The sequence below is a fragment of the Drosophila mojavensis genome, unplaced genomic scaffold (genome assembly GCF_018153725.1).
Source record: "Drosophila mojavensis isolate 15081-1352.22 unplaced genomic scaffold, ASM1815372v1 contig_82, whole genome shotgun sequence".
NCBI lineage: Eukaryota > Metazoa > Arthropoda > Insecta > Diptera > Drosophilidae > Drosophila > Drosophila mojavensis.
The window spans coordinates 608,152-631,522 of NW_025318908.1; the positions used below are offsets into that span (position 1 = coordinate 608,152).

Sequence of the window (23,371 nt, forward strand, 5' to 3'; positions counted from 1 at the left end):
AAATCACTATATCTTTCGATTTGCCACGCCCCTAATAGGCGTAGACATATAATGTTGTCAGTAGACTTTATAGAATCATAACATTAACTTACGTGCTAAATTTCAGCGCTCTAGCTGTAAAACTCTTGGAGATACAGTTTTATCCGATTTGTCACGCCCACAATGGGCGTAGATATATCTGCCATAGTTCGTGATCTTGGGTGGTCGATGCGGATCTACATTCAAAATTTCAGGTTTCTAGCTCTTCAACTAATATGATTTCTGGCATATCGGAAAATTCCTTTTCCGATTTGCCACGCCCCTAGTGGGCGGATCGAAAAAATCACTTTCGTGAATGAGTATAATAATTCACTTTCGTGAATGAGTATAAAAATGCTAATTTCAATTTAAAGCTGAACGCGAAAAAGACAAAGAGCTCCATTATTGAAATAAAAGATTCGGAAGACAAGGGAAATTGGAAAAAAGAGACGTTGTGAATTCTTCTTTTTGAAAACCGCTCAGTTTTTAGGGGAATCAAATCAAATATTTTTTCAGACTAACTCAAAAGCGAAACGCTGTGCAGAGAAGGGCAAGCATGTCCAGTCTCTTTCCATATGCTGTGAATTATCTGAGCTTTTCCTTTAGTTAGAAAGTAAAACTATTCAATAATATGAAAACCAAAAAATCTCTTTTTTAAATAATTTGTGATTACGTTCTTAATAAGGGCAATTAATATAAAATATAATACATTATACTCACATTTTAAGGATTTTTTTTTTTTTCGTAGAATGCATAAATACTCAGTGAACATAAAGTAAAACATATGTTTTCTTAGTTTTTGATGTTTGCTTTATTTTCTATGCTTTTAGACTTCTTTTGTTTATTATAATACATTCTTCGAATTTTCTATTTTTGCACCGGGCCACAACTACTTCACTTGCTTTTCTGCACACAACGTTTTATTAGAAAATACTTACATTTTTTTTATTGCCAAGTAATACCCTGTCCCAGAAAGGGGCATATGTCGAAATTTTGGATATTTGGTTTTTGCTCAACTTTGCTTATAAAATTTTCAGAATATCTTGGATCTTTGATGATTCTGAAAATGACTTCAAGTTCTTTAATTATTATTAATTAAAGGAGATATATATTTGGATTGAAAGAAAAGGACAAAACTCAAAGACCGAGTCAATAATAAGCTTCAAAGGCTGGCTACAGGGTATTACCTGTCAGTTCATTTGAGAGTACTTTTAATTGTTCTGTTCTTTTTAATGGTTGTTATTAAATTTGTTTTCTGATTTCAGTTTAGTGATCGAGTTTTATTTTGTATTTGCAGTAATTTTCGATTGCCGACAAATGCTTCTTAATTGTACAAACATTTCCATTTATGTAATTAATTTAATACAAGCTTAATTTAATGAATTAATTGTAATTTGAGGCCCCTCTGCGCAGCGCACATGCTTGACTTGTTCTGGTTGCTTTTTAAAATGATTCTAGTTGGAAACTATTTATATTTAGTCTACCGTTCGCTAGAAAGAAGCTCAGTGCGTGTCCTCCACGAATGATATTCTATTATTTTTCTTGTATTTTCTTATTTTTTATGTTTATGCTTTGATGTTTTTCTCTTTCCAGTTCATTATTTAAGTTTGAAGTACGGCCCTAAGATAAGCGCTGATAAATATGCTACACACCAAGACGCATTCACCTAGACACATAGAAATCAACAACAACATCAAAATGCACGCGTGTGCCTGTGTGTGTGTATGTGCCATGGGATTTGTATAATAGAAAACATTTTGATTGTGTATATTTAGAAAAAATTTATTAGTTGGTTTAGGTGCTACCTGGTTAAATTTTTGGACTTGGGACTGTTCAAATATTTGCATTCTATTTTCCGTTTTTGGCAATTTGTTTCACATTTATTAATATAATTTATTTGTTTTTCTTTGCAGGTACCTGATACTTGAATATCAATTACTGGGACAGGCTGTGAGTAAGAGCAAATGATAGCGCATTTATTATAGGCCTTGTATAATAATATATGTATAAATAAAAGTTTATTGATTTTAATATATATGTATATATATTTTTTTTTGATTTGGATTTGTTTTTCTCCGTGGTTTCTCCTGCGTGTAAAAGCGCCTAAAAGCGAGCAATGCCCTACAGCAAAAAATGTTAGTGATTGAGTTCCTAGCATATATACATATATATGGTATATATATCTAAACACACCGATACAAGTATGGCAAAAACTTTGAGTTCACTTCAAGCCTACACACACATAAATAGTTTATCATATTAATAGCTTATATAGGTATATATCATATATATAAACTATCTTGTAAATATTTTTGTTATTTGTTTTTATTAAAGTTTTTATTAATGTCTAGCACTTAGCCTAGCTGTAGCTTTATTTTTGTCTTAAATAGCTTTGGTTTACATTTTTCTTTTACCATTTGTTTTTAACACTTAGGGTTTTGGCAATTGGAGTTTCGGCCTTGATTGGCGTGAGCGCCATTTGTTGCGCCGAAAGACTCCAATTATTGGACGAATTGTTGATATACGTTGCGGTTTATGCTCAAAAAGTGAGAGAGATAGACACAGAAATAGAGTATGTGAGAGTGTGTGTTAGTGAAAATTTTGACAGACTTGTCTTGAGTAGAGTATAGCGTGGAGTAAAGAGCTAGAGAGCAGTAGCACTTTTTCGTGGAATCAGAAATATTTCAAATATAAAACCATAATATGTATGCTAGGAAATCTAAAAGTAAATATAAATGAAAATTGTTTATAAATATTTCCTGTTACATGAAAAGTTTAATTCAATTAATGAGCATTAAATAAGCCTTCAAAATAGATCTAAAATGGTTACAATGAAATTTCGTATTTCAAATAAAGTGTGAACAGAAAAAGTGTGTTGGCCTTAATGCCATGTGATGCCGGTATTAATTGATGATGATGAGCCTTAATGCTCGTTAATGAAAATAACAGGAAAATTTGTTTATTAAGCTGCGCATATTTTAAGCTTAAAGGCAATACGCTTGAACATGGTGGTTTACGTAGTTGAGAGAAACATGGACATACAATCACAAATACTTACACAAAAAAGCTCATGCACTCACACACACAAACTCTACTTGGCACACAATCATATGCTTCGACAAGCACAAGTTTCAATTTGTTGCACTTTTTAAGCATTAAGTAGCTGCCCTGGCTTTAATGGAATGTGTGTTTGTAAGTGTGTGTGAGTGAGTGTGCAATGCAATGTGTGTGTATTTGTGCGTGTGCGTTGGCCGGCAAAGCGGTTTAGTTGTATTTTAGCTTTTAAAAGCATCTAGTATTTGTATTTTGCAGTTATTTGTTTTCGGCTTTAGTCCTACCCTTGCATTGGTCCTTTCGACTTGACCAAGAATCGCGATAAATGTAATAAAATGAAATTCCTGCAAGGGTATTCCGTCTTCGGTATACCGAAGCGTACTGCTTTTGAATATTTTGATTTTACTTTACACTGCTTAATGTTTTAAAGTTTTGTTTTTTGTTTTGTTCGGTTTCGTTGTTTGCACAACATCGAAAGCACACGAAGTAAGCACGTTTAGAGCATTTAGTTAAAATTACAAATTACGCACTAGTACACATATAGAAGTTGCTATAGCAAAAATAAAAAATGTGGCGACAAAGTGCCCAGCGCTTGCGGTTTCTACAAGTTCAATATTTTTACACCGCGCTGAAAAGTATGCTGCACTTCTCGTATTGCATTTTTTCTGCTATCACGTTGGCCACAGCATTGCGAAATTTCACTACTTAATGGCTAGGTTAGAGAATAGAGAGTATGCACAGTGTATACTCCAACTTACAATGTTGCTACGTACTAAGTGGGCGTGGCTAGAGGGATCCCTGGGGGCCTGGATGCCAGGATGCCTATGAGTTGGTGAGCTTGGACGGCGGTGGCGGCCATTGCCGCTTGATAACAGCAAAGTGCGTCATTTGAAAGGTGTTTGTCAGCTGGCAGCGACGCTCGACGAATCCAGTTAGACAGTAGCCCATGTTGTAGTCCTCCATCGATATGTTCGATGTCAGATACAGCTTGAACTCATCATTGTATGCCAGCTGTGACTTCGACTTTGACTGCGAGCTACTATTTGGGCCAGCAGTAGCGGCTCCTCCTCCTCCTCCTCGAGATATGGCTCCTGCTGCTGCTCCGACTGCTGCCGCTGCCGCTGCTGCTGTTGTCCTTCCAGCCGTTGATGGTGGCGTTGTTGTTGCTGCCATTGTTGCGACTGTTGCAGCACCGCCTGTCGATGTTATTGACGGCCTGCGAAAGTGTCCGGCAATCAGCAGAGAGCCCTGCTGGTTCATGGGCAGCATCCTGGCCTTGGTCGCCTGCCGCTGCGTGCCAGCGCACTCTACAATGCGACAACGGTTCGGCTGCCACCAGCAGGGCGTGATGGTCCAGTAGCTGGATGAGGCGGTGCGCGCCCAGCCCTCCTCCGGATACAGCAATATCTGTGTGCGAATGCAAAGCAAAGAGAAATCGAGTGAGATTTTAGCCAGCGCCAATTGCAAATTGGTTTTGTGTATCGCTGCTATCTCTGCCCTAATTGAAAATCGTAATTAAAATGTGCAAACTGCCCCACATTTGCATCCGCAGCAACTACAGTAGCCTTGGGTCATTGTTTATCTCGCAACTAACGAAATTTATGTCAGCAACTAAGTGCCAGTCATTAGTCATATGAATAGTTCCATGGGGCATACGTTCTGCTCTACCCGAAAGATTGCTTAAAAAATTTGTGTGAAATGTTTGAATGTAATAATGTGATTCAGCAATAGTTGATATTAAATTCGTTTGAAGGCTATGTATCAATATACTTATAGCTAGGTATCGATAGTAATAAAAAATGCCATCGATAATAAGATGAGAATGATGTTAGCAGAAGACGAGGCGCGAGATCGCGAATTTTAGGCGAGTCAAGCGAACACTATGATTCAATGATATAAAAATCGCCCTAAATTGCCTAGCTGGACTCAATCAACGGTTTCTCGTATCTCATGTATTTATTATGATTTATGCTGTGGACCACGTGTACTCATCTGGCTTCATATTTAGTTATATACCTTTCACCTTTGTTAGAAACAACATAAATAAATAAATAAATAAATAAATATATATATATATATATATATATATATATATATATATATATATATATATATATATATGTATATATGGTATGTTAAGTCGAACGACCTATCAATTCTTTACAACGCTGATTATGTATTAATGAGTACTTGCTGCCGTCTCATTTGCATGTGCCCGCGATTTAATTTTCCATAATATTCTCTTAACTGCGGCCACTCGAAAATCGTTTAATTTTCATTAATAGTCAAGTGGGTTTTTATCCGGGATTAATGTGCCATGGCCATGGCAAGTGAATTCGCATTGTGTTCCGTGCGCCGTTTGCTAGTTAAATGCGTTAAGAGCATAAAAAATTAAGTTAAATAAAAAAAATAAAGGAGGAAATTATGCATGCATTTTTAACCGTTGTCTGCACCGCATTAATTTTAAACAATTTACCTGCCATGCACACAAAATAAGGCATAAAAAAAAAAAAAAAAAAAAAAAAAAAAAAAAAATCCACAAAGGCATATTATTTTAAAGTCAGGAACTTAACGCATCGCAGTTCCCAGAAGCCGAGCGCCTGCAGCTGCACTGCAGCCACTTCAATTTCAAAAGCAGCTGCTCCTGCTCCTGCTTCTGTTGCTGCTGCTATTGCTACTGCAGTCGCTGCTATAGTCATTGCTGGTGGTAAATGCGAGTTCACCGTTGGCTGTGGGGTTTTGGGGCCAGCTCAAGCTTCCATTTCTCTTTTACGCTTTGCTGCTTTATTTCAATTCATATCAAAAGAAAAGTATACAAAATGAAAACATTCTTTTGAATTCCAGAGATTTTTTATCTTTGCTCTCCCGCTTCCGCGACACATTTCACCGTGGTGATGCTGACTGTCGCTCCATTGTGCGGTTAATTTCGTATTTGATTAGCGTCGTCTAGCCAGCTGCATTGGCTTATTAAGCATGCGCCCAGTTAAACAGGGAAAAGCTCACAGCTTCACATTAATAATAAAATTGTTGCTGCGGCCGCAGTAACCGCGATGCAAAATCGCTGCCAGTTGATGATAAACTAACTAACACATTTTATTTATGAGCTGGCATTGAGATAAAGCCACTATGTGCGGCATGTGGCATGTGGCATGTGGCATGTGACATGTACCATGCGCCATGAACCATGTGCCATGTGCCACATACCACAGCAACAATATCAAGAACATTTGCGGTCGCTCCATTGTTAAAACGAAATTAAAAATAAAATGCACAGTGACTGAAATAATTGAACCACAAATCGATTAAATTATATTTGAGTTAACATAAATGCTAGGACATAAAAATGCGATTAGAACTGATAAAATACAAAAATCAAAAATCGCAATAGCCATTACAAAATTTGATAATACGTGAAAGCTCCATACATTTCGGTCCCCTCGTTAGTTTGCAATTAGTGCCAGAGTTTAAATTTTAATGTAGATTTCGATGTATTTCCTGTGTTTCCGTTGTTTTATCTCAGTATTTCTTATTTCTTTAAAGTTATTCGTCCAAATATTTTTGCTAATTATGAAATGCTGCAGGTGTTGTCCTTCATATAAGGCGACGGTAGGATTGCCCAAAATATATCGAATTATCAATATATCGATTTTTTTTAAAATTATATTTTTTTGGCAAGGTATCGAATATTTTTCCGATTTATTTATATATCTGAGTTGGTCACTCGCAAGCACAAAGTAAAAGAATCAAATATGGTGAAAGGGAAAATATGGCGGCTGTGCCAGGAATATTGACGATCGCATTACGATGCCTATCCCAGTTCAGTGCCTTTGGAGCGACTTGCTTCGGCAATAAAATGTGTTGTCAACGACAGTACCGAATACTAGAGTTAAGCGTTCTTTATCATTAAAAAAAAATACGTATACCTATTATATTTGTTTTTTGGGTCGGATTATAAATCTATTGAGGGAAAAAAATTTAAAACAAAATCGAAATATTTTGATATATTGATTTTTTAAAGTTGCATATCAAATATCACTTTGATATTAACTTAACTTAAAATATTATCGATACGATATTTTAAAAGTTTTCGACAGCCCTAGGTGACGCACAGTAAGACATTAGCCCATTTTGTGTTGTGAATATTATCTGCTGAAAATGATATTTTTTTTTAAATTTTACTTTTCTGTAAAAAAAATTTATTTGTAAAAAAATGTTTGTTTTACCAACAAACCCAAGCCTTCGATTTGCCGTAAGAATTTCTACCTACTGCATGCAGCCACATGCAAATTTGGCCTCTTGGGTAGATTTTGTGCGTTTTTATGCCGATTTTTGGTTAGTTTTTATACTCATTCACAAAAGTGAATTGGTATATTGGTTTCGTGCAATGTCCGTCTTGCAGTCTGTCCGTCTGTCCGTATGAACGCAGTATATTTCGGCGCCATTGAAGCTAGAGACTTGAAATTTGGAACACATACTTGTGTATATCTGCAATTTATAAAGTGTTAAAATTTTCAGAAAATGCATTTTCCGATATGCCAGAAATCATATTAGTTGAAGAGCTAGATAGCTGAAATTTGGAATGTAGATCCGCGTCGGCCACCCAAGATCCCGAGCTATGGCGGATATATCTACGCCTATTGGGGGCGTGGCAAATCGGATAAAACAGTATCTCCAAGAGTATTATAGCTAGAATGCTAAAATTCGCACGTAAGCTAATGTTATGATTCTATAAAGTCTAATGAGAAAATTATAGGTCTACGCCCATTAGGAGTGTGGCAAATCGGACCTGAAGATATAGTGATTTTTTTAATTCTCCAATATTTTGGACATTATTGATGGTAGAGACCTTAATTTTTGTATATATACTCGGGCTGACCACACAAAAAGCTTCGAAAGATATATGTCCGCCCACAGAGGGTGCGGCAAACCGCAAAAGATTATATCACCTAAAGTATAATAGCCAGAAGCTTCAAATTGAATAAATAAATAAATAGTTAAGTTACAAGTAACCTCTTCTATCGATGCCCCAAAAATAATTTTTACGCCTCTTTAAGGACGTGGCATATCGAAAAATACCCTGTAATTTTCACATTTTTGGAGAGTAAGCATTCAAATTATGCAATTGGGTTACCGTTAGCTCGTTCTAACAACTGACCAGAAATAAGGCAAATCGGAAAAAGCTAAATTTTCTACAGTATTAGAATTTAAAAAAACTATTAAATTGCTGATGGCATGTGAATGACTATTCCGCAACCGGTAACGGTCGACGGCAACATTCTTGCTTGTTTGCTATAGAAAACCAAATTTGCAGAAGGAAGCTACCTTGATATGTGTATTTGCTCCTGAACATGGAAGATACAATCCCCTTTAGGTAAAACAAGTAAGAAAGTTCTAGTCGAGACTGTCTGACTACGAGATCCCCTGAACCTTTCGCACATGCACACACACACGCACACAGATAGACGCACGCACCCATAAACACGCATTAGCTGAAGTGGTGGCTTACTATGGGAACTTAATTGTTTGATAGCTTTTCTTGTCGATTGACTAGCTTCATGAAACATTCACATTATGATTATAACATAGATATGCATGCATTTGCCCAAGCACAAGTCTCTAGTATTTGATATACGCCTTTAAAAACGGTGTGGGTGAGGTGTGAATATAAAGGTGGGGGAGAAATTACAACAAAAATCGAAATTATATAAAATACATATAAATCCACATTAAAAATTTGGAAGCTCAAGCTCTAATGGTGTAGGATATAAAATAATTATCTTTCGATAAGGTTTTTAATCGATAATAAAATATCGGGAGTAGTTTTGATATTTAGAGAAACACTCGATATGCGCGTAATATACACGGACCTAGGAAAAAACAAGTGACTACAATAGCCCCTGAACCCTTCGAGCAACTGATATTTCAGTGTGCGCTTACTATGAGAACTTAATTGTTTAAAAACCTTTTTGACATACGATCTTCATGAAACTTTCAGATTATGATTATAACATGGATATACATTTATTTGCCAAAGCACAAGTCTCTAGTATTTGCTAGTATCTTGCTGCCTGCAGTAATGTTAAAGCCCAGCATTTGCATTTGGTAGATCAAGTTTGATTGTGTGTACGCAGGGGACGCGATGCTCACAATTATGGAATAACTCTTATAGAAGCATTTGTGATCTATGGTTAGCAGTGATGCCAATTTGACCTTTTTCCGGACAGATCTGTCCTGTTTTTAAAGGCTTCGTCCGGAAAAAAATATCAAACATATAGGAAAATCTGTCCGAATCGTGTTCATATTTTCTCAGTTGGCTGGTAGTTTTTTCAGTTAATCGTTTGTGGATGCAACAGAATTTTATTAATTAACTTTGGAAATGAGTTGAACATAACTTTAGCATTAAATAAACTTAATTGTGTACCGATATTTGGCTAAGAACGGTGCCAAAAAATGAGTATAACAGTGATAAATTGAATTGTGTAGGTGCTTTGTATGTCTTATTGATATCGTTTGTAATTGTGTTCAATGCGATACGAGTGATAAACTGCCCAAGGCAACTTATAGGCAACGATTTCGAGATTGTTGGCTACAGAAGCCAGATTTCAAGTCGTGGATAACCCCGAGATGACGATAACAATAAGGCGTACTGCAGAATCAGCAAATGTAGTTTAAATTGCAAATTTATACCAAAAAATTGTTTGTTCTGTTTTCTAGAGCTACCGAAGACCATTTAATTTTTTATATGTATCCAACATTATTAATTTGATATTCATATTAAAGTAAAATCAAGCTTAAATGCTTGCAGTAGCATAAAGTGATCCCATTGGTCATTTAAACCTCAACTGCAACGATCCCTGCAGGTCATCGGGTTCAACATTTGAGCTCGACTTTGGTTTTGAGGGACAGTCGTCCTATATAGAGGGCAGCAGCTGAGCATTTTTTCAGTCGCCCAGGTCATTAAATACTACCCTTATAATAAATACTTAGAAGAAATACTTAGTGTAAATACTTTTAGGAAATATCTCGTGTTAGTACTTAGAGCAATGAAACTTAGATGAAATACTTAGAAGAAATGTGTAAAGAAAATTCTAGCCAAATTGTTAATTTTTTTTCGGTTGCTTTAGTATGCTACATAGTTACATTCTCCAACATGATTTGTAAAATTGAAAAAAAAAAAAATAAATAAATAAATAAATTAGTAAAAGTAATAAAGAAGCCGAGAGTGTTCGATTACAAGATCCCATGAACCTTCTGAGGAACAAATGTTTCAACAATTTTAAGCTTATAATTATAGAAAATTCGAAATATATAAAATACATCTAAATCTATTGTGAAATGGAGACTCTGGCTCTGAAGATGTAAGAGATATAATTTTATAAATGATTTTCTATATGTGTTTCAATCGAATCGAACGAAGGCAAAATCGATTTACAGACTTACGAAAAAGAAAACAATTTCAAACTCTGGCTCATAGTTTCAACTTCATCGCGTTCACACATCGTCGCCGTGATTAAGAATATTTACATATACTTTTTAATTATGAGTATTTATCCTTCTGCCTGTTACATATGTTTAAGAAAATACATACTTTCATTTAAGAAAACCCTTATACCCTGATTTCCCCTTATCAATTTCCATTGCCATTTTGAATTATTAAGGGTATTAAAATGTTCGCACCTTTCCAGTTCGATTTGTCAAGATTATATTGTAATTATCGTAATTAAATTATCGTAAACTGGAATGATTTGGTAAAGTAAAAACGAATCTCTCGGATCGTTTTAGTTATCTTAAATTCCAGTTGTTTTGGACCGTAACTCGTGAAATTATTCCGTATTTGTGCTCAAGTGTCATTCGAAGTCTCTTTTGATTTAAAAAATTAATAAGTTAGGTATTCTTTATTATTGCAGTTGAAGCTTTTGTTTTTGGTATGCTTCATAGAGCCAGCCGTAATCAGAGGTCAATAACGAATGCTTGTGATTGCAGTCGCATATCTATGTGAGTGCACTTGTGGGTATGGCGCATTAATCCACTATGGGAAATTTGGCCGTTTTTTGGGTATCTAGTCGTTTTTTCGAAGTATTAAAATGTATTATTTTTTATGTTACCATCTTAATTGAACTCCAAACTTTAAGGTAGTGTACACAAAATTGCAATCGTCAGCCGCAGATTGGGCACTCACTAGCACACACACGTGCACACACATACACAGTGGGTAACATATAGCAGCGCACGTGCCACATATATATACGTCAAGCTGTCCCACATGCCAAATGCTACTGCACTCGAATTGCGCGCTCGTGTTTGAAAATTATCAAAAAGAAAAGAAACAAGTAAGAAAGCTCTAGTCGAGACTGCTCGACTGGGAGATACCCTGAACTTTCAAAGCTGATATTCTACTCATTCTGCACTTCTTTTATGCACACATGCATACACACGCACGTATAATCACGCGCTCTGCTGACTGCACAGTTAGCAGCGACTGCTCTTGGGCTGCGCTGCAGTGTGGGCAATACTATGAGAATTTATTTGTTGAATAATTTCTTTTGTATACATACAAATTTTATGAAACTTTCAGAGCGTAATCATATGGTGAAAATGAGTATACATTCTAAAGCTCAAGTCTCTAGTACTTGAATTTTACAAATTGGGGGCGAAGGGGGTGCGTTATCCAAAATCTGTAAATTACAAAATCTTTGTATAGATCAACTGTATATACACAGTAAATCTGCAGTCTCTACGTCTAAAAGTGTTTAAATTAGGCTGAAAAAACGATTATTTTCGATAAAAAACAAGTTATCGGATGAGTTATCGAAAAAATATGATAAACTTGTACTGTGTATGGTACACACGAGTGTGCATGCGCTCTAGCTCTTATAACTTCTGGGATCCTTTTGCTCATACGGACGGACGGACGGACAGACGGACAGGGGTATATCAATTGAGCACGTCGTGCTGATCAAGAATATATACTTTATGGGGTCTGCCACGAATCCTTTTGCCTGTTAAACACATTAAAAAAAAAACATTCTACCCTGATTTCCCATTGAAATGGGTTCAGGGTATAAAATAAGACTTACAGGCTATGGGCAGCAGCGGCAGCAGCAGAAGGATGGCCTTAATAAGCTGCCAAAATGCGCAGTCAAAGCCAGTTAAATTTGGGGTTGGAGTTCGGGCTCGGTTCATGTGCGCGCTGCAGTTGGGGCCCGCTCTGCCATTGCATTATTCAAAGTTACGAAAGTGCATGCTGCGAAATTGAAAATGCAACGCAACAAATCGCTAGCGACTATCAAGGGTCATAAAATCCCTCCACCCCCACGAACACACACATACATCGACAGCACTCATACAAATACGTGGAAATCACTTCCGCTTTGGTTTGCCAACTGCAGCGTTGGCAATTTCAGCGCCGGGGCATCAGGTGGCCAAGACCATTGGCACTGGCAAAATCGAAAGCGTGGCTTGTGGCTGTGATTGTGTTTGTGTTTGTGACTGGGGCGCTCTTTGGGCGGCAGCGCACTAAAGTAGCTCCTGCCTTGAGGCGTCCATAATCGATTTCTGCGTGGCACGCAATTGTTTGTTGACTTTGGTTTTATTGCGTTGCCATTTTATTGCCATACAGCAGCAGAGTAAATAAATTTGCACACCCATGCACACAGCCACTCACTGACAATAGCAACGGCAACAGAATCGTCGAACCGCATTGCATTGTCAGTGCTCAGCTGGCAACTTTGTCTATTAATTTGCTTAATGAGTTCATTGACAAATATCGCACGCCTCGCTCTGACTTAACAAATGTTTAAGTAACTTCCAAGTTTTCGAGGCAGTGGAAAACTTTTCTCATTTCGTTCGATGGCTGCTGACATTAATTAATTAACTGCTGCCGCAGACACTTCAACACTTTAACAGTCACTCAGTCTGTCAGTTTGATTATTACTTAGCCAAAATTTCTCACTCTACCCATGTATGTATGTTTTGAGCACTCGAAGGTAATTAGCAGTCCTCATAAGTATGCTACAGTGCACAGCCAATTCCGGCGTAAGCCCGATAATCAAAGCTTTATCATGATTGTCTGAGCACTCGATGCACAGGCTGTAGCATACGAAAACAGTTGCTAGAAGACATCCCGTATTCGCTGTTCCATTAGCCAATAGCAAGTCTTTACAGCGCGTATATACCACATTATCAAATAACTATTCTATAAAAACTCCAACTTGCTAATTGATTCAGATAAGATCAATATATAATATATTTGTTTTATAAATGCTTTTGTAAATAATTCTATATATTTTATAAAAATTTTCACTCTAATCATTCATTAAAAAAACAAAAAATCATATGAATATAAAACAATTGATTTGAATATATAAACTTAAAATCTGTGTCACCAGTATAAGATTTGAGGGACCAGCACTATGGTTAACTATCGATAGATACTCATCTATCATCTATCATCAAGATACTCATCTATCGATAGTTAACCATATCGATGGCTGAGGAGGTCGATGGTTGGCATGCCATAATGAGTAATGACAGAAGAGAAAGATCGAGAGAGCTGAGTTGAAGCTGAAAGAGCTGAGTTTAGATTTGAAGAGCTAAGACTTCTGAAAGAAATTAAAGCGAAGAAAAAATTTTAATTATTTTAAATGTTCGATAGTACTATCGATAGTACAGACGGGTTTCATACTCGATAGTTTTCAACATCAATCGTTTTACTATCGATTGTTTTCACTATCGGTTGTGAAAAAATCGATAGTTTTGCAACCCTACCTGCAATATCCATCGAGTGGGGCCACCATCAATGGATCCCCAGCTCTAATGTGAATGAGTATTCCGCAGTCAGTAACGCCCTACTGCAACGTTGTTATTTGTTTTAGGTTTGTAATTGAATTGATTTGAATTATCTATAATAGAATTTAAAAGTCTTTTTTCTAACCAACAGATATTCTACAGAATAACAGATTTGTTTATAGCTAGTCTACCAAATTTCTATCTACTGACTGCAATCGTACATCAAATCAATTTGATTTCTGAATTTATTCAATACATTTTCGAAATGTTAGCCGTAATTAAAATATTGTATATATAATTTCTCTTGTTAAATCTAAGCCAAATCTAAGATAAGGCAACTCAGAGTCCTTCATTCGCTTTGCCGTCTTCTCATTTCATAGAATTTGCTTTTCCCCTTTATTGCTTTTACGGAAGTGCAGCAGAAATTGAAGTTTTCTTCATTGCTTCCTCTTTCTGTTCCGTTTGTTGTTGTTGTTCTTTGAGCTCGCTCGCCAACTGTAAATGAGTTTTTGGCTGGTAGTAAACTTATCAGTGGATTTCTTTTCAATTGGCGTAGCTATTCGAATTTATTTATGCACCTCACGCACTGTACCATGCCCTGAAAGCGAGTGCCAAGTCAAGTCAGACGGAGTTGAACCACGAGTCCGGCATTCAAATTGGCCTGCAGCTGGCAGGTCGAAAAGTTTTAATAAGTTCCTCATTAGCAGACAAAATGAGGCAGCCGAAACAAAATAATTTACACGCCCAACATCCGTTGCAATTAAACTTGACGCAACTTAAATTTCATGTCTTGGAGAGTGCCCCGAGCGGAAGCATGCTAGCTGAATGTATCCATCCTTTCAAGTCCGGCGCAGCTGGAGCCGCATTCCGGCCAAGTTTACGGTGAGCTGTAAATGTAGATATCAACGGATGTTAGGCAGACGCCTGGCATAAGATGCCACGGCCTCAAAGTTTGTCACGGCGTAACTATTTCCTTGCAACAACCGCTTTACAACCACCGCCCTAACCAGCCTCCAGGCTCCACGCTCAAGTCAGGGCGCGTTGTTAAGCGTAAGTTTATATGGCAAACTTTTCATGTGTCTCGGATGCACTCGCTCCTCCCAAGCGCAAGCCCCATTCTCGCTGCGGCGACGCTGGTAATGCAGAAATTAAAGTTCTTTGCCAAAGTACAAGCGCCGCCAAAAGTTTTCACACAGCTCGCAGTTGACAAGCTGAGGCGCCGGATATGCGGCGCTACAAATTTGATATGTTAGACAAGTGATGTGGCGAAAACGAAGCCACAGTGGGCCCCGTTAAGACAATGTGGAGCACATTTTAATGCGTAGATTTTGCTTATTATCAATTTTGATTGAGCCATTCAATTGTTTTAATTAGTTTTAGTCCTTAAATACATATATGTAATATACATAAATCAAATATATTAACTTTTACGGATTTAATACCAAACACAGTACAAGTTTATCATAATTGATTGATAACCCATCTCATTAATTTTTATTGACAATAGTCGATAATTTGAATTCATTTTTGAATCGTACTTTGAATACTCTTACAGATGGAGATTCGAGATACACAAATTTTAATGTTATTATCAGCTCATAGCGCATTCGCAGTGTCAACAGCGCAGTTAGCAGAGCTTGCGCTTATGCGCATGGGATGCATTTGTGTGTGTGTGTGTAGCAATTTTGGAATATCTGCTTATTGCGGGTTGATATGATATTATTATAAATTATTTACATTTTATAATTTTATTCATGGTATAAATTATTATTATTAAACAATTAACTTCCCATAGTAAGCCAACACTGCAGCCAATGCGTGTTTATGCGTGCGTACGTATGTCTGTGTGTGTTCGTGTATGTGTGCATATGCGAATAATTATTGAAATATCAGTTGCTCGACGGGTTCAGGGGATCACGTAGTTGGGCAGTCTCGACTAGAGCTTTCTTACTTGTTTTTTTTTTATCTAGAATAATCGATAAATTGATTTCGTTTCTTCAGACTAATTTGGACACTATTAGACCTGGAGACTTATATTTACTGTATATATACATTTGATAAATACACACATTTTGTAGCTTACAGATTTTGGATACCACGCCCCTTCGCCCCCAATTTGTAAAAAAAAATATTTCAAGAACTAGAGACTTGTGTTTTGGAATATACTCACATTCAATATTATGATCACGTTCTGAAAATTTTATGATGATAGTCCCACTACAAGAGTAAATTCTCATAATACTGCCCGCACTGCAGCGCAGCCCAAGCGCAGTCGCTACTTACTGCGCAGTTAGCAGAGCGCGTACTTGTACGTGCGGATGCATGTGTGTGTGTGCCAAAAAGAAGTACAGAATGATTGGAGTATCAGCTTGGAGGGTTCAGGATATCTCCTAGTCGAGCTGTCTCGATATATTTATATTAATATATTCAATGCGCAATACACATTTTTAATCGGTCATGTAAACATTACTTGTTTGAAGAGTGAAATTGAATAGCTTTATGCTGTTGTACCAATGACCTGTATTTTGAACTTGTTCTGTTTTTCAAATATCTAGATTTTGTTGTAGAAATATTTTGAGGCCAGTCAATATACATTTTACCTATACTGAATACATACATGATACTAAGATTAACGTAAGTCTATAACTGATGTTCCTCAACTCCCAACAATTGAGGGCTGACATGACTCAACACTTATGCTGGATAATCACATATCACAATGTCGTGTCATATTCTATGCCAAACAATGCTTTTCCACTGTGCTGCACACACAAACGCACACTAACGACTATGTTGCTCGGCGGGTTGTCGTGTAAAAGATTAAGAACATTTATGTAACGGAGCTGAAGTCGCGAGCGTAGACGATGTGCCTCGCATGTGCCACAACTTTAAAGTAGCGCTAATGAAATTTGAGCAGCAGGCAACACAGACGCACACATATGCAATATATTTATATATAGATATATGTGTATATGTATATGGGGGATTGAAGTAGTCGAAAGTTACGCAGAGGAATTTGAGTATCTAAGGAGCAAGAGCATGCTGGTCGCTGTCGGCATTAAAGGGGCACTAAATCGGCTGACAGGATAAGCCAAGAGCAACTAAACTTTATAGAGCAGATCCCTGGCTCAGCAGATAGGTGTTTAGATAAGTTTAGAGTTATAGTTTTTCTTAGCAACACTCTTTCAAATCGTAAGCAGTCAGAGTTAAGCAGTGAAAACTCTGCTATAAACTCAACATTTTGCACGATTCGTGAGTTAAGACATAAATGAGATTAGTGAGCTAATCACAGTAAAAGTTTCGGTGAGACAGGACTAACAAAAGTGAGGCTGTGTTGAATGAATGGGCCTAGGCAGAAGGCACAGCTCAAATTTATATTTTAATATTTGAATTTTGTAAATTTAGAGGACAGTCATAGATTAGAAGGGTTTTCGAATCGACTGATGTTATTTTTGACCAAAGCAATATTCTTAAATAATCATAATGCAATACTATATCCACTATATGCTTACTTCTGAGCAGTTGCCTCTGAAACAAGGTGAAATTTTATGTTTCAAGTTGAATAAACACAAACACACGTTAGGTCTTCAATGACTCTTTTCATTTCTCTTGCCTTGTCGCTAGCCTAAGGCTGGAAATATGTTTCCTGAATTCCAAGCGCAAGGTTAGCTCTGAAGCAGTTGAGCTTAGGGCTTTGAGCGATTCAAAGTTAAAATTCTCATTAGACAGCCACAAGTTGTTGCTGCATTCTGTATTCCCAGTTAAATCCCAGTCACGCCTCCATTCACATATTCAGCCTGCTGTCTCTCGTTTCCCTACTCCTTCTCCTGCTTCCTCTCTCGCCGTCTCTGGCAGATGCTCCGAGCCGTAGCAGCTTGGAAATTGGCGCGCTTTGTAACTTATGCGAACTGAATGCCAAGCTCCCCAGCGTATTGCAAAATAGCTCATCAATAACCCATTTGCCGATATGCTAGGCTGCTGAAAAGGCTGAGCACAGGTCACAGTCGGCCAGGGCAGGGCACGGCAAGGCCTGACCTCCGCTGGGAGTCGTCACCGGATGGCGATGTGTAGCTTAGGAGACGTGCCGAGCGAATGTATGCCGTTTGCGTGTGCCACCTCAAAGAGGCCACCTCCGATTCACATTTATTCAAAGCGTATTCATACTTTGATAGCGCTCGGAGCTCGATCGGCTCGTATGAATCAGCCGCGGAAATGAAATACCATAGCCTCTGTGTTGAAGTTTTTTGGCAGCCAATCAATGAATCAGTGGAAACTGTTTCCATTGCTTGTTCGTTCAATTACTGTTAATGACAGGCGGCTTCAACTGCCATGCTCCGCTCTCCTTTGAAAGGAGGCGAATGTGGCAGCTTGAAGCAGCATGCAACATGTTAAGCAGCCCAAATGAAATGAAAATTTAATAAAATAAAAATATACGACTGCTTACGCGCCAGCAAACCGAGCGCGAAGACCTCCGAAGGGCGCACTGAGCGAAACGGAGCCGGAGCCGGAGTCGACTCGAAGACGTTTGCTTAAATGAAGATGTATGCCAGCCTGGCGTATGAGTAATATGCGCAAATATGCGCATAAAATAAAGCAACTTGTAGCAATTTCCCTCCAAACAGCTCCCTGCTCACTTCCGCCACACTCACACACACACACACACACACACGTACTCACATACTACTGACTGCCTTGCCACTTTAGCGTCGCTGCCTTCTTGTGTTTAATTTAGCCAGCCATAAACGTAATGCGGCGCCTGAAGTATGGGCTCCCCGAATTTATGTGGCGCCATATAAAAGCCGCTCAACTGAGCCCCTCCCTATTGCCTCACGCCGCACGTCCCTCGCACTCGCATAACATAAAATTATTTTATTTGAGATGGCTTTAAAGGCGGCAACAGCAGATTCCTTAATACATTGCACAGTGGAAAGTCGGCAAGCTGGAAAAACTCTAATGACTGGAATAGACAATTTAATTATACCTTCAATTATTGTCATTTTATTTTGAAATTCTGTCCATTTTATTAAGTTAAGCTTATACAAAGAAAAGAAAAGCTGCAAGTGTATATATTTTGAAAAAAAAAAAATCTGTTGATAAAATCATTGCTTTCAACTAATCTTAGGAAGAGCACTCGAAATACCCAGATGTGATCAAATTCTCTAAACTCACATCAGCGATTTCCAATCCTATCTTATTCTTATTTTCATTTCTTCTCATTTCTTTGCTTCTCATTACGCCCTCTTATCGTTATTTTAAAAATATTTTCTTTTTTCCTGCTAATATTTAATTTGACAACTATTTAAATTGGTTTGTAGTAATTATACAGTCAAGTCTCTGCATAATTATTACTCCGCTATATGAAAAATCCCGATAAATCGCAAAAATTCTATACTATTGAAATCAGGTAAGTGTACTTTAGTCGAGACTGCTCGACTAGGACGACCCTGAACCCTCCAAGCTGTTATTCTAATCATTCTGAACTTATTTTATGCACACATGCATACACATACTTCCGGACGTACGTACAAGCACATGCTCTGCTAACTGCGAAGTAAACAGCGATTGCGTTTGGGTTGCGCTGCAGTATGGATAGTATTATGAGAATTTACTTCATAAATAATTTCTCTTATAGTTGGATGATCCTCATGAAACTTTCAGAACATTATCATAAGGTTGAAATGCGTGTACATTCTAAAGCAAAAGTCTTTAATACTTCAAATACGTTTTTTACATATTGAAAGTTAAGGGGACGTGGTATCCAAAATTATTGTCCAATATCTCGATAAAAAAAAATATTGGATGAGTTATCGAAAAAATAAGATAAATTTGTATTGCTTATGGTATACACGAGTATCCATAAAAATAATAATACTGCGGAGATATCGAGTTTATCACTAAAAATCGATATCTTATCCCGTTATTTTTGATCGTTAAAAACCCTTATCGAAAATCAGTTATAATATTATATCTTTAGGGCTACAGTCTCCAAACTTTAAACCAAACCTGTGTGTTTGCGTGCATGTGTGTGTTTATTGTGTAGGCAAAAAGACGCGAAAAAATGATTGAAATAGCTGTTGCTGGGGCTCGGGGATCTCGTAGTCGAGCAGTCTCGACTAGAGCTTTCCACTTGCTCAAATGATGTACTTAAAAATAAATTTTGCTAAATAGTAGCATTGGACAGCGAATTCATACAAATTTAATTTATTAAGTGTCAAAATTACAAATGAACTTTCTACTGCAGCTGCTTAACCACTAGCGTTTCACTTTTTTTAAACATTGATTATTATGTATTCATTTACAGGTATACCATTTTTATGTATACTAATTGTAGAAATAAAATATCAAATACATAAAGCCATTGGAATTTATGCTTGATCTAAATAGACTTAGGCTTGTATCAGACTTCATTTAATCAGACTTTTTATGGTGTCTCGGTTTTTACTTTGTTGAAGTGCTTCCCTCGGAGTGTATTGTCCCTTACTGATTTTCAATTCTGTTCAGGCCCATTGTGTCTCGTATATCAAAGGCATGCTGCCAAGTCGCTGAATACGTCGCCATTCCGCGAATCCGTTGCCTGCCAGCACGTTAACATATCTGCGATACCATCCATCAAATATCAGGAGTTGCTGGCATGTCTATATGCATGTGTGTGTGTGTTTGCATGTGTGTGTATGCGGGTCGACTAACTTCGACTGCCTCCCGTCAAGTCGTCAAATTTGCAAGAGCCACCCATACCCGTTCGCCAACATGGCCTAGCGGGAGCTCTGCTGACGCGTATCACGAAATTTTAAAGGCAGGCGGTTTTATGATAGCCGAGCTGATACGCAGGGCTTTATCTGCTACATAAAATTAAAGTTGTTTTGTTGTCTAGTTCATTGAATTAGCTCGACATACACTCACATACAAGGTACACACACGGACATGGCCATAAAATAAATTGAATTAAACTGGCTCTTGGAAATTGAGCTGCTTTTTTGGTCTTTGGACTGGCAAGGAATTTGCTTTTAATTTTGGCACAAATCTTTTTTTATTTTATTTTTTTCTCTTTCCTTTTTTTGATTTAGCCATTTTTTTTTTAGATTTTTGGCAAAGACAAAATGAGAGCACAGAACACAGCTGGTTGGGTCCAGACAAATCTTGTTGCCATCAAAATCGGGTGCCAGGCTAAAATCTCAGGAAGAGCCAAAAATGTTGTTGACAGCACATGTGGCATCGAAATTGCACCCACACACATATACACACATGCTTATACGCACACACATACCCAAAGCTAATCAAGCGGCAGCTGTGTGCCGCATCAAATTGTTGTCTATGCCACAACTGGCCTGAAATAAAGAGCGCAGGATACTGTGCAGCGTCTGTCGGTTATAATTTTGAAAAGCATTCTGGCCAAATGCTTAGTAGATGCTGCAATAATTAACTGCATTAAGCTAGCAGTAGGACAGCCGGCTGCAGGCAGCTGAGTCCTTGTGAGCGTCCTTTTGCCTGCAGCTTAACGTGGCCTTAACGCAATTTGTCACGCCAGCCGAGCGTAAGGCGGGAGGCGGCTGGCGAGTGGCAGCAGGCCGGAGGCACCGCCTCATCCAACAACGAGCTGTATAGCTTAGCCAAAAACGGAACAAAAAAGTAGCATGCTTTATTTATGTATTCCCTTCGTACATTGTCTAAAAGCAACAGCAACAATGGCACATTGAGCCGACAGGTAAAATGAAACTGTGTGTGCATACCCACACACACACGCGCGCACATATACATATATCCTAATACACACCATACTCAAGCACCACATTCATTTGAAATGCAAACGGCATGAGAATGAAAAAATTTCGCAGAATTGACAGCTACAAATTTTAGTTTTACCAGCTAACTAAAAGTTCTCGGCTCAAAATACTAAAACTGCTCTCTTCGAAGAGCAGCAAAAAGCAGCCCATCTGAATGGGCGTGGCTGGCTTAACAGCGCCTGCACTTTGCTCTCAACTCAACCGAAAACGAGTTCTTTTTGGCCGGTTCTGGTATTTTGTCCTTTTAGGTGCAAGTGCAGGTGTTAGCGCTGTTTTATATTTGGGGAGCCAGCGGCGCCCTCCTTGGTAATCCCTTTGGACGCAGAGCATCACGAGCGTTGATGGTCGGAGAATATTTGTATTCCCCACTTCCCCCACTTCCACTCACACCGACTTATTAAACTGAGTTCTCTCAATGATGATCAACACTATGCGGATGGACGATTCATTCAGAATCGCATTGAATGAATTGTGGCCGAATTGACTTATTTAGTTATGTCTGGTTCATTTTTAATGTAAATATAGCCAATAAATGAAAGAAACGAGGCACTGATCTGTAGATGCATTACAAGGAAAACATGCCACACATATAGAATAAATTATGCTGAGTAGCCTGTGCGTAATATTACACTAAGTTAAAGTTAAATATATCATCCATTGAAAGCAGTGAGCAACACAAAGGCTGATAAGCCCTGCGAACGGCTCAGAAGGACACTTGCGTAAGCCGGTGACTGAAAGTAGTTTCAAGATGCTTATATAAGACTGTTAAGGAAATGAAGGAGCTTAGGTCTTGAATAAGGACTGTCAATAATTATACTCATTCACGAAAGTGAGGAGAGTATATTGGTTTTGTGCATGTCCGTCTTGCTGCCTGTCTGTCAGTCTGTCCATACGAACGCAGTTTTTTCGGCACTATTGAAGCTAGAGATTCGGAAATTCGCGAGTATATATACAAAATTTGAAGTCTCTGGCATCAATAGTGTCCAATATATAGCAGAATTTAAAAAATCATTATATCTTCAGGTCCGATTTGCCACGCCCCTAATCGGCGTAGACATATAATTTTGTCATTAGACTTTATAGAATCATGCATTTTCCGATTTGCCACGCACTAGTAGGCGGATCAGGAAAACTTTAGCACTTTATAAATCGGAAATATACACGAGTATGTGTTCCAAATTTCAGTCTTTAGCTTCAAAAGCGCCGAAATAAGCTGCGTTCATACGGACAGACGGTCGGATAGCAAGACGGACATTGCACAAAACCAATATACTAACTTTCGTGAATAAGTATAATAATTCACTTTCGTGAATATAATTTTATCTGCTATACCCTTTTATACACCCACTTATCACTAAATTTGTAAAACGCGTGCTTTGCAAAATGCACGCATTTTAATAATAACGATCTAAAATACTTCCTAAAGTAAGCTCAGTTTACGCGTGTTTATGTGTGCGTGTCTATGTGCCTATGTGTGTGTATGTGTTGTTTCTTGTGTAAGCAGACAGACCCCAAGAATTGTTGAAATATCACTTGCGAGAGTTCGTAGTCGAGCAGTTTCGACTAGAGCTTTCTTACTTGTTCATTTATAAAATGTTGATAAATCAATTGATAAACTGTACTGTAAATCGACAGCAATTTTTATTGAACTCTGTTTTTGAATTGCTGGAACTAGAGTTGAACTAGAGTCTTTATCTATTATTATTTTAAGCAATCTTGATATTTCAAAT

General features: G+C 37.8%; 1 protein-coding gene across 1 annotated transcript in view; it reads right to left on the reverse strand.

Annotated features, from left to right (window-relative positions):
* Positions 1-1,562: 1,562 nt before the first annotated feature.
* The window catches only part of LOC6581138, a 30,597-nt gene continuing 8,788 nt past the window's right edge, over positions 1,563-23,371 (reverse strand). The window contains exon 2 of the mRNA XM_032730266.2: positions 1,563-4,479. Within this exon, the coding sequence (XP_032586157.1) occupies positions 3,895-4,479 (585 nt within the window). The 3' untranslated portion in view covers positions 1,563-3,894. The remainder of the gene's footprint in view (positions 4,480-23,371) is intronic.